General features: G+C 28.6%; 2 protein-coding genes across 2 annotated transcripts; one reads left to right on the top strand and one right to left on the bottom strand.

Annotated features, from left to right (window-relative positions):
* The first annotated feature begins 2161 nt into the window (after positions 1-2161).
* On the top strand, positions 2162-2957 carry LOC114188758. The gene has a single exon (XM_028077393.1). It carries the CDS (start codon positions 2229-2231, stop codon positions 2751-2753), a length of 525 nt encoding a protein of 174 aa, XP_027933194.1. The 5' UTR covers positions 2162-2228; the 3' UTR covers positions 2754-2957.
* A 3060-nt stretch (positions 2958-6017) lies between these two features.
* LOC114186918 (target of rapamycin complex subunit LST8-1) lies at positions 6018-10225 on the bottom strand. Its single transcript, XM_028074996.1, has 11 exons — positions 10051-10225; positions 9715-9866; positions 9217-9318; positions 9017-9129; positions 8848-8917; positions 8424-8501; positions 7941-8057; positions 7761-7855; positions 7003-7082; positions 6859-6918; positions 6018-6327 (listed from the first exon to the last, which is right to left on the bottom strand). Exons 2-11 carry the CDS (start codon positions 9820-9822, stop codon positions 6200-6202), a joined length of 951 nt encoding a protein of 316 aa, XP_027930797.1. The 5' UTR covers positions 9823-9866; positions 10051-10225; the 3' UTR covers positions 6018-6199.
* Positions 10226-12071: the final 1846 nt, after the last annotated feature.

Below are 12071 nucleotides of genomic sequence, written 5' to 3'. Positions count from 1 at the left end.
ATTATTATGTGATAGATTATAGTCATGTCACGTGATAGGTTGTAACTGTATGTGACAATATTTGTTATTAATTTAGTTCTTTATGCAAATTTTTGGCTTAATTTAGTTTTGTATTTTTCAAAATTATTCAATTTGGTTCTATTGAATTTAACAATAAATTAGTAATTAAATTTAATTGTAATTTATTTATATATGTTAAAATAATTTTTTAAAAATTTATTCATCAAATCACTTCACTAAATACTTAAATTATTTTATTGTTTATATTTTTATCTTTGTAATTTTTTACATTTATAAAAAATTAAATAACTTGAATATTTAGATGTAGTGACTTGATGTATAAATTCAAAAATATTATTTTAACATGTATATATAAGTTATAATTAAGCTTATGGACTAATTTGATCTTAAATTGGAAAGATAACAAAATTGAATCATTTTAAAAAATAAGTTCAAAATAGCAAAAATAAGAGATCTTTTTTTTTTTAGATACAAAAGAAAACAAGTGAGAATTAAAGACGAGAACAATTTGTGAGAAACTCAAGATATAATGAAAAAAAAAAATCTTGATAAATCTTTTTATTCTTTATTATATTTGATTTTATATTTTATTATTTATTAACATTAATTATTATGTTTATAAAAAAATATTTGATTTAATATCTATAATAAAAAATCAAAAATACTTAATATCTATTTACATATTTTTTTAAATTTATTTAATAATTTTATTAGAAACTAAAAGACTTATAACAACGAACCACTTACATAAATTACATTTCTTTTCAAATTACGTGATTATAGAATGGAAAGACCCGAGTTTCCAATTTCTTCTATAAAAAATTTATATAAATAAAAATTTATTTTTAAATTTTACTAAATGTAATGTATTTGGTCCCTTTAAACTTATATATATCTAAAAGAAAATTTTGGTATCTCATAATACTTGTTAAAAATATGCTTCTCTCTCCTCTCTCTAAATACTTAAACCAATATTTATTATTTTTTGTTATATCTGATCTTTTATAATTATGAATTTAATGTTTATGTATCGACAATGTACACTCTCAACAGATTAGAAAAAAACTATTATTAAAAAAAAATTAAAAAGTAAATGATTTACATCACACACAATTATTTTGGTTGGATATCGTTTTACATTAATAGTATGTTATATATGTTATATATTTTTTATATTTATTAATTAACTTTATATTTATCCATCTTAATATCTACTATAGTTTGATTTTTTTCCCTATATTATTTTGGTGATTAATGTTCATAAAATATCATTAATTTTTACGACCGTATATTAGATAACAATTAAGAATACTGTTATTTTGCATAATCTAAATAAAAAAAATATAAACACAATAAATAGCTTTGCTGAATAAAAATTTTAAATGAAAAAAGTATTTGAAGTTCTTAAAATTTTAAATTTTTAAAAATTTCAAAAACAACATTGAAGTACACACCTGTTTGAATTAGAGGGAGAATGATAAATGAAAGAAAAGAATTTGTATTGAAAGAAAGAAAAACGAAATTTAAAAGATGCTAGTTGATTTAATTAATATAATAAAATAATTTAATATAATAGTGATCTTTAAAAGTATAAACTAAACTAAAAAAATAATTATTCTCGATCTTAAACTGTGATTTCTGCAAGAATTTTAGTGTTATTCAGATCCTAGAGGGTATGGTCCAGTTTTCTTCTTTTAGTTCATGGTGATGGCAGGATGCAGAAGATTTCGAAAACCAAAAAGTTGGGTATGTACGAAATAGGAAAATATAAGCTAACAAAGTTTTTTTTTATAAATTTTTACGAACTATCAATTTGGGTAAAAAGTATATTTTTGACAAAATTGACAAATTTTCTCTAAATAAAATTAAAATAGATTATTTTTTTTATTTTTAACTAAAATAAAATGATAAAGTAATATTTTTTTTACCCGATTAGTAGTTTGTAAAAGTTTATAAGAAAAAACTTTGTTAGCATATCATTTTCCTACGTAATAAGTTTCCATGCAGAAGCAATGATTCTTTTCCTTGGAAATGGTAAGGACAGAGGCATGGCACATAAGCAGGTATAAGAAGTTAACCCATTGCCAAGCAATTCCCATTCTTTCTTTATCTTTTTTTTCTGCTCATTCAAGTCATTCCACACACTTTAAGTTATTCGCACAAGAACTTAACTATAACTCTTTCACCTCTTGTAATATAAATAAATCATGTTTTCAACTCTCACACACACTTCTGTTGTTAAGCCAGCCATGCCTTCAGAATCAGCCCAATCTCCTCCTGCTCAAGGCGACAAACACAAAAGTTTGGACACTGAGATCAGAAAAATGGTGTCTGCAATCACTCATCGTGTCACTGATCTTAACAACTCAGGCTCCACCCACCATTTGGAGAAGGAGGATGAAAATGACACCAGGATCGTTACCCTTGCAGGAACCAACGATGGAGCAACACTGCGAAGTGAATTGGATGAAAAATCAGGCAAAAGTAGTGTTGGTGAGTCTGAAGCATTGACCACCTTTATCAACAGCAACTTCCAAGCCGTCAACAACTCCATCATGTATGGCGGTAGCTACCATGCCAATGACCCTGGTGTGCATTTCGATATCTCAGATTTCATGGATCGACCTCAACCTCTTCAAAGCCACCACCACAAGGTTGAGAAGCCTGCTGAGAAGAAGGGAAAGAAGAAAGATAAAGAAGCTTCCAAAAGTGACCATCAATCTCGCTTTTAATTCAAAGGAATAAACATCTTTTTCTCAATCTTAAACCTCTGCTCCATCTTTGCTTCAATAACCATGTTTTCCTGATATGTTTTTGGGATTATTTATGTTCTTTTCTTTGATAGTTAAATCGCATTTCAGATCTTTATGTATAAGTAAAACTGTGATCTTCGTGCTAATGATATATATGTAAACATGACTCATTGATGCCTTAAAGTTTCACTCTTGGTATCATTTTATTTCATGACAAATTAATCTTTTTTATTGCAAAATGGATGAGTTTAGAAACTATTTTTACCTGAATTTGGAAAACCCAGAAGCCAATTTTATTTGAAAATCCCAGCTTAACTGAATTATACATTTACTACCACAATTAATTTAATATCTTTTCAGTTAGGAAAAGAATTCCTTAGCAAGAGAGAACAAGTTGTTTCAAAATCAAATTATATATTTATTCGCACAACTCATTTTAAATTTTCTTGTGTCAGATAATCACTTGATTCCTCAAGACAGCAAAGTTTGGTTAAAATCGTTCGTATAACTGTTCTAGTTTATTTAGCTACGCATTTTTGCGTGTTTAATTAATTTATGCATATATATATATATATATATATATATATATATATATATATATATATATATATATATATATATATCACGAAATCTCCTTAATTTATTTCTGACTTTTATTATATTGATCTTTACTTAAAATTTACTAATGAACATTAAAATATAAGCATTATACGTTCTGTTGCAATTTCAGAACTTCTAGATATGAATTTGAATGAACATTAAGACATTGATATTGAGTTATGCAAATTCAATATTATTCCATCTCTCTATGTAAGTGATGACAATAAATATATCTACCTTAAGTGGTATAATGATAGAGTATATAAATTTACAAGCTCTGGATAGTAACTATCATCCCAATCCCATACCATAGTTGAGTCAGAGCCATGGGGAAGAATGTAAGCAACATCTACTTCTTTATATATTATTCTACTCAATCTTATCTTTTGTATTTTATTCTTCGAGTTATAAACCAATTCCCGTTTCTCTGTGTCTATAGTTTTAAATATTACATAGTTCACATTATTATTATGTTTTTATTTAAACAAAAGGAGGAAAAGAAAGAAAATGTTGAAAAGAAGGAAGCAGAGAAGGCTATTATTTTAAAAGCACTTGTGCATTGTGAAGGTTGCTCAGACAAAATTTGCAAGTGTTTGAAAGGTTTGGCAGGTAATTTTTTTCACTGCATATCTTTATTAATAATACATGTGTTCGTGTTTGTGTTCTTGTTCGTATGTAATTAAGAAATGTGATGTTTATACCATGATTAGGAGTAAAACATGTTGAAATCGACAAAGAACAACAGAGGGTGATTGTAAAAGGTGAAGCTGTGAATAATCCTTACCAGGTTTTGGAAAGACTTCAAAAGAAATACAGCAAGAACGTTGAGTTAATTTCACCAAAACCAAAACCGGTCAACCAACAGAAAAATATTCAAGATAAAAAGGAACAGGTGTAAATTTTAAATTTTCTATTATTATTATTATTATTATTATTATTATTATTGTCCCTTATATTTTATTTTAAATATATTTTGTTGCAAACAGGATAAAATAAAAACTATGGTGCTCAAGATGTATGTGCATTGCGAAGGCTGTGTACGAGATGTCAAGAACAAGATTGAGAAGATGGAAGGTAGATATTTTGTTCAGTAATAATTATAATAATTTTTTTACTGAATTAGATCAAGAGGTAATTAGTAACGTTGTTAAGATCAAAGATAACATAGGAATAGGATTGATGATATTGTAAAAATAGTGTAATATTTAATTTGACACTACGAGATATATAGGTGTTGATTCTGTGGAAGTGGACAAAGAAAACTCACTGGTAATTGTGAAGGGAACGGTGGAGGGAACAAAACTTGTTGAAGCCGTGAAGAAGAAACTAAGTAAGAATGCTGAGATTATGAAGGAAGAGATTAGAAGAGAACCCAGAAAAGAAGTGAATGATAATGAAAAAGGCAGAGAACCTATTATAATATATAGTTATCCTCCTCAATATGGAACCCAACATATTTATCCCAATCAAACCTTCAATGATGAAAATGTTTTTGCATGTTCAGTAATGTAATGTAACAGGACAATAATGATTTTCAATGAGGTTTTTTCTTTACAAAATTAGTTTAATTGCGATTACTTTATTCAGAATAGACCTGGAAAAAAAGTGTTCATGGACAGTTAAACAATTTATATTAAGAAAACTGTTTTTCGTTAACAAATAAAAGATGTAAAAAAACAAAGAGTCCAAGATGCTGATATCAATGTGGATTAATTAATATTAATTAGTAATTGTTGAATTACGATTTTCCAAGTACATAAATTTTACTTTATGACATGTTGTGTTGATACAGTGAATAACTACGATGAACTCACATGTAATGGAAATTATCCATGTAATGATGCATTAGTTATCTTATGCAGGTTATTGCAATAACGAGATTATTTTATAAGTTGCTTAATAGAAAAGAAATATAAAGAAAAATAATGTTGTGTGATAAAAATGTAAAAGGTTTATCGCATAAAACCAATTTTCCATCTTACAAGAGTCCGAATATAAAAGTTATCCAACAACGTCTAACGCAAAAAAGTTTATATACAAACATCCACATATTTTATCTGTAAATTCCAAGGTTTAGTTTGATCGTTGCTATTGTGTGCCAAGTTAGTGCTCCGATCACCCTTCTAAACAAAAGGTGTCAGATATGTCCTCGTTTGTAAAATATATTTGGAATAGAAAAAAAATAATTATTTTCGTAATTGGTTATATGTATAATCCATTTTTGTTACAATCCGTTTAACCAAAATTAGTTTTGGTGTGGATAAAATAGCTGAAAAACGATTTTAAACAAAAACTGGATAAAAAAAAGTTAACATTTACATTTTAAAACAACTGGAAATTTTTATAACATGAAATGTAACAAAACAATTAAAAATTTGTTAAGACAATTTTTCCCAGTTATAATCCATTCCCTCCAGAGATGTTTCTTTTTATTAAACAGCTTACTTAAATTAGAGGGAAAAAATATGGAAAAAGAATTGAAATTTATCATTCTATGCTCTTAATATGCAACTTTAACCAGCTGAGTAATGATATCTATTCTCGATTCTTTTAATACACTTTTGACGATGAAGTTGATCAATATGAAAAATGATGCCCAATTAATTTTTTTGTTCTACGAAGTTTGATAAAAGATCACTCTACTTGAGAAAATTATGATAAAGAATATTATAAATACTCTCAATTAAGATTATTCCAACATATTCTTTTATCCCCCACGAGGATTTACAGTTCATGGAACTAAAGTAAACTTCACAACCAAAGAGACAGATTATTATATACAAAACAAGATGTATCTGACGAGAAAATAACTTAAGGTCATTATCTCAGGATGTTGCGGGTTCAGCCCCATCGTGTAGAGCGCAACAAATTGTAGCTTTATGATGTCCTTGGTAAACTTTAATATCTTCACCAGTTGACATAGACCAGAGTCTAGCAGTTGTATCAGATGAAGCTGCAACGAAAATATGTTGCTTAAATCGATCGAACTATATTCTAATATATTCGATCATTAAAATTCTAAAAGATCAGATATGTTTAATTGACTATCAAGCACAATAATTGATAAGAAAGGACTCTATTTTGCAGGCGATGGGGGAAATATTATCATTTGCAATTTTCAAAAACAGATCACTGAACAATCACTACGCAGTTAAAATAAGAAACGACTTGGACAGGCCACTCAAATGTATAGCTGACAAAAACGTTTCATCACCAACAATTTCTACTAAATGCTTCCTTTTCCTTTTTACCCTCTTTCGCATAAAAAGATGTTCTGAGAGAGCACACTTAACACACTAGTTATTATCAAATGATTACAGATCATGGAATCATAGTTTAAAGATGTGATGTGAAAAAAATATCATGGAATAACTGTAGAAAATATCAGATAACACCTCTTCTAAGTTAAACTCCTTTTCACACACACATCTGGTGGCTGAATGTAATAACAAAAGTGGAAAATTATTGTAAACTTACTCCGTACCTGTAATAAGATAGGCGCCATCTACAGAGAAGACACAGTCCCACACCCAGCGTTGATGACCTGGTCAGACAGCCTCACTTAATGAAAACGAAGTTTTGGGAAAAGTGAGAAAGCACTTGATTATCACAAGACTTTATGAATTACCTATAAGAGTTTTTTCTAGAGTAAAACCATCAACATTCCATATTTTGACAGTATGATCAGAAGATGCAGTTGCCAAGTACCTAATAGAATAACAACATTAAAGAAATATTAAAATCCTACAGAAGCTATGAGATACATCAATACTTATTGACAAAGAAATTATCAGTACTGGATGGAACGCTGAACTAGACCCTCCTCCAGTCAAGGTTAGAAATATAAATATAGAGAAACGCTTATACCTAGAGACAACCATCCAGTCGGCAGTTTTGGGCAACCAGCAAGGTGCAGTATTAAATGTTAACTGATTCCAATTTAAACTTGCACATTACCAGCTTAAACAAGTATAGAGATTTTAAATATTCTTAGATCACTTGCATATTGAATAAGCAAGTGCAGAGAAGCACATCTTCAACACTATGGACCATGAATATGATTTAGAACAAAAAGTAGCTTCACCGTACTTTCTTAGCTATAGAACAAAAACACACAGGAGAACTTTAATTAAAAGGGTAACAGCCTCCCAAAGCCTATAAGTTATACTCATCAACAAAGCATGCAGGTGAACATGTGCACACATGTATGTTGAAAGAGCTTACGCTCAACTTCAGTACTTAATTTTCATCAAAAAGAGAGCCAATATTTCAGTTTATCTAAACAGAACATTTGATCCATTTTGCAAATACTTTACAATTCAATTGCAGACATTAATAAGATGGTGAAGAATAAAAAATGTAAAATATAAGCATAACATTTATAACCTGTGGGGTTCACAGAATTCAGGTGATAAAAGACATTTGAGGATGTATCCCGTGTGTGCTTGTAGCTTGTGAAGAGGCTCAAAGTTTGTCATTGTCTGCAATAAACATACTATACTGGGTCAAACAAGTAAAGTTGGATCGCATGGCAATATCATTCTGATATTTTTGTGAAGGCACAACCTGAGTTCCTCGCAACAAGCGCCACACATAACATGTCCCATGATTATTTGCTGCAACTACCAAGCTCCCGTCCCACATTACCGTTAGAGAACGAACAGCTGTATCCACCTCTGGCACCTACATTTCATCCACATGTTGAAAATAGTGTTTCATCCATAGTATATATCAAAAGGCGATTGACAATTCTCCAAAAGGACATTTAGGAATTAAGAATATATACTCATAAGGAGTTGGGGAATGACATTTCTCAAAAGGGAAAAAAATATTAAAAAATCTATACACCATTTAGTTAGTTCAGAATAACCCTTGGGTGAAGCATGGAGTGTTTTTGCCAGGTGTATGCCTAGAGAGTCACTGCTTTAAAATTTTTATACAGTTCGTTCTTTGTAAATATTGTTTTGAATCTTTTTCTTGGAAATAGAATATTTTGAATCTTGTTCTACAATGATATCCATATACAACAAAAAACGTCATAAGTCGTACCAATTCACAGCTGCATGAATTTGCAGTCAAATCCCACACTCGGATATTGCCATTTTGGTCACCAGATATTAGTTCCGTCTGTTAGATCGCAAAGAAAACAAAACAGATCAATTAGAACCAACCACAAAAAGAAGAACCCAAGAGAACTACAGTCTGATGTATCTGGGTATAGCAAAATTATTATTGAAGAAACAGTATCAATGACCCCATTCTTCAACTGAAATGCAATGAAACAGAAACAAGCACTTACTATTGAAAGTATGGAAGAATCCAGATCTAAACCTCTATTACTAAACCAATGGTTATATGAACCTTAAATGATGTAAAATAAAATATGAAAAATCTTTTAACTCACTATACACTGTCAATGATCAATTAAGTCAGGAATAAATTGTATCGCCACCAAAAAATGGTGACACATAACCTGATTTGGATGCAGCACAACAGTGTTTACAGCTGCACGACTTTCATATTCCCTTTGACAACCTGGCGCCCTGCATTTTTGTTATATAAGAAATGATTGTAAAGAAAGAATTTAAGGACACAAGTCATATTACAAACATATTATATTTCATGTTATATATCTACTTCACCTCAAATCCCAGATCTTAACTGTACCATCCTCTGAACCAGAATACATCCAATTACCATCACATTGAAACCCAACTGCCATAACGTTATTGGTATGTGAATCATAGCTCATTACCTGCCACAAAATCAGGAACATAAGTTGTTTGAAACCAGAAAAGAAATGATTTGCGTGAAAGTAAGTGTAATGTTGAAAAAGACAAACCGGTTGGGGACTATTTGAGTTAACATCAAACAATCTTATGTGAGGATTACCAGCTGCAGCCAAGTAGCGTTTATCTGGAGTTATCTCCAGCCGATTTACTTGCTGTACAAATAAGATATAGCAAAATAAGTTCACGAGTTATGGAATTTAAGCATTCCAAGAAAGAAAGGACATTCTTCTTGATAAATTAGAAGCACGCAAGAACAACCATCGAACATTAGGTATACAAAGTAGCACTGAAACAGTAAACTTTTAATCACGCCATAATTTTAACACTAACGCATAAGAGGCACAACAGCAGAATATTGACTTAAAGAGGGAACAACAAAAAGTTTATGCAAGTTTAACATCGGTCTCAAATTTCATAGATGTGTCTCATCATAAAGTGTTTTGAAAAATACCAGTTATGAGATTTGATCTTATAAACCTACAAATGATACAAATTTTGAAGTACCACCAAAAAAATGACAAGAAGGAAGGAGAAGAATGAAGGCAAACCGAATCAGGATACTGAATGGTGCGGTAGCAACGGCCACTCTTGGCCTCCCAAAAACGAATGGTGTGATCATAGCTCGCAGTTGCAAGTATTACGGTTGGTTGGCTCATTCTACAATACAACTCTTTTTCTTCCTCTTTCAACCAACATTTATCTATTAAACAAGAATATGTGATTTGATTGGTAAAAACAACTATAGTATGAAGTAAATAAAGAAAAGTAATGAACATACGATGAGATGTTGCTAGTAATAACGGAGTGAATGAAAATAACCCCAAATTGACTATCAAAAGAATAACCTAATTGAATACGGAACAGTGTGGGAGAAAAACACCAACCTCATGAGATCGCCGTCTCGGTGTTTCCGCCGCCGCCGACGTCTACGGTGGCAATAGGAGCGCGCCGCACTAGTCAATTCCCCACTTCATTTTGGTCTTCCCTGCAGCAAAAGCACCCGGTTTTTTACTAGAAGGAACTAGTGAGAGAGTTGTTTACGATTTTACCCCTCTTCTGCTTGGTTGGGCCTTTGGATACTTGCCCATGTCCAAACTAAAGCCAATAAGTTATCTTCGATTTAAATTAATTAATCTTTCCTAATTTTTATTGAGACTTAAATATGTTTTATTTTTTCTTTGATAATAGTTTTTATTTTTCTCTTGAAATTTTCTTTGTTTCCATCTCTCTAAAATTCAAGACTATTACTTTTGATTCAAAGTAATAAATAACATAATTTAATTGCTTATATATTGAATAAATCTGGTTAATCTATACTTACATATAATTTTTTTTTTATCTTTTTATGTTCACATTTTTCTTTAAATTTTATTCTCTAAATAGATTTTTTAAATATTAATTTTCTAAATTAAAATGATTATTTTATTAATTTTAACTATTTTTTTCAATTTAATCTTTTTTGAACTTAACCAATTTTTAATAAAAAATTATCTATAAAATAAATAAAAACTGTTTATAATAAAATTATGAAAAATATTTATATTTAATTCCATAACTAAAATAATCCCAATAAAAATAAATATATTATTATCTTTTACTATATCATAAAAAAAGAACATACGTAGTGTATGTACTATTTTTATATAATAAAAATATATTTAAGTATTTTATTATTACTAAAAATATTAATTTTATATACAATATATAATATTATTTAATATATAGTTTCATTTCATCTGAAACTTTGGGACCTATTTTCTTTCCCCTTTTCATTAAAAGTAATAAAATGTTATTATAATTTTGTTTGATTGCAATTCTATTTTCGGCAATGTACAATATTTATGTCAAATACTCCTTGTAGATACTTGATGAATGTTTGGTATTTGTTTATGTAAGGAGTTTACCATAAGTCACTCTGTTGAACTGTGAGAGTTAAAATTTGTATGTTTGATATTGACACACACAAAAAAAAAAAAAATTGTAGTTTTTACTTAAAGATTTCAATTTGACTTTTATTTTATAAGTATAGAATAATACTGAAGAAATTAATCGTGTCGAATTAGATATTGACTGAAAAGATTGTGTGGACACAATCTAAATCCTAAATAGAAAAAAAAAACTAATCCTATAAGTCTTAGATCGGATTAACAGACTTTTTAGTCCAGTTGAAAAAGAAAATTGAAGAATAATTTTAAATTAAAAAATTTAAATTAAATTTATTTTTAGATTAAATATCAATATTTTTTATTTTTTGAATTATAATAGTTACTTTTAAAAATGGACCAATCTAAAAATTTAGGAGCAAGCTCAACTTAAAATTTAATTTAGATAACTCTAATTTAAATCACTATTCTTTTTTTGTGTTATTTGATCTATAGTGTAAGATCTATTTCAACTTATTTAACTTCCAAGAGATCAAGTTTATGTAAATTTTTAAATCAAATATTGTTACCGTACAACATAGAGACTTAATATACAATTGAATCATTAATCAGTTTGATATTTTAACATTGGAGACTATTATTGTGGAGAAATGTAGTTATTCATTTTCTTAATTATGAAAAATATTTCCTAAAAATATATATATTACACATAAATTAATTTTCAATTGTTAAATAGTTAACATTAAAATAAAACATAAATCAATAGTTGAAAATTTATACTATTATCTAAAATTACTTAATCCTCAAATTACATTAACACTCCACGTCATTTGCATGTGCTAATTAAAATAAACTTAAGTAGAAACTAATTTATAAAAAAAACGTTAACTTTTTCAATTTTTTAACTTTTAATTCGTAAGCGAATTACTTTTTTGTAACATTTTTTTATAAGTGTTTATAGATTAATTTATTTGAACAAAACCCAAGTCCTTAAACTTAGATTTTGAAAAAAGTAAGAAAAA

Source organism: Vigna unguiculata, chromosome 6 (assembly GCF_004118075.2).
Source record: "Vigna unguiculata cultivar IT97K-499-35 chromosome 6, ASM411807v1, whole genome shotgun sequence".
In the NCBI taxonomy this organism is placed as follows: domain Eukaryota; kingdom Viridiplantae; phylum Streptophyta; class Magnoliopsida; order Fabales; family Fabaceae; genus Vigna; species Vigna unguiculata.
This window is presented reverse-complemented; position numbering and strand designations above follow the sequence as displayed.

Coding starts and splice junctions, on each gene's coding strand:
- LOC114188758 (XM_028077393.1), top strand. CDS start 2,229: ATGTTTTCAACTCTCACACACACTTCTGTTGTTAAGCCAGCCATGCCT.
- LOC114186918 (XM_028074996.1), bottom strand. CDS start 9,822: ATGAGCCAACCAACCGTAATACTTGCAACTGCGAGCTATGATCACACC. Junction 9,130..9,216: donor ACTCAAATAGTCCCCAACCG/GTTTGTCTTTTT, acceptor ATTTTGTGGCAG/GTAATGAGCTATGATTCACA. Junction 7,856..7,940: donor GCTTGTTGCGAGGAACTCAG/GTTGTGCCTTCA, acceptor TGTTTATTGCAG/ACAATGACAAACTTTGAGCC.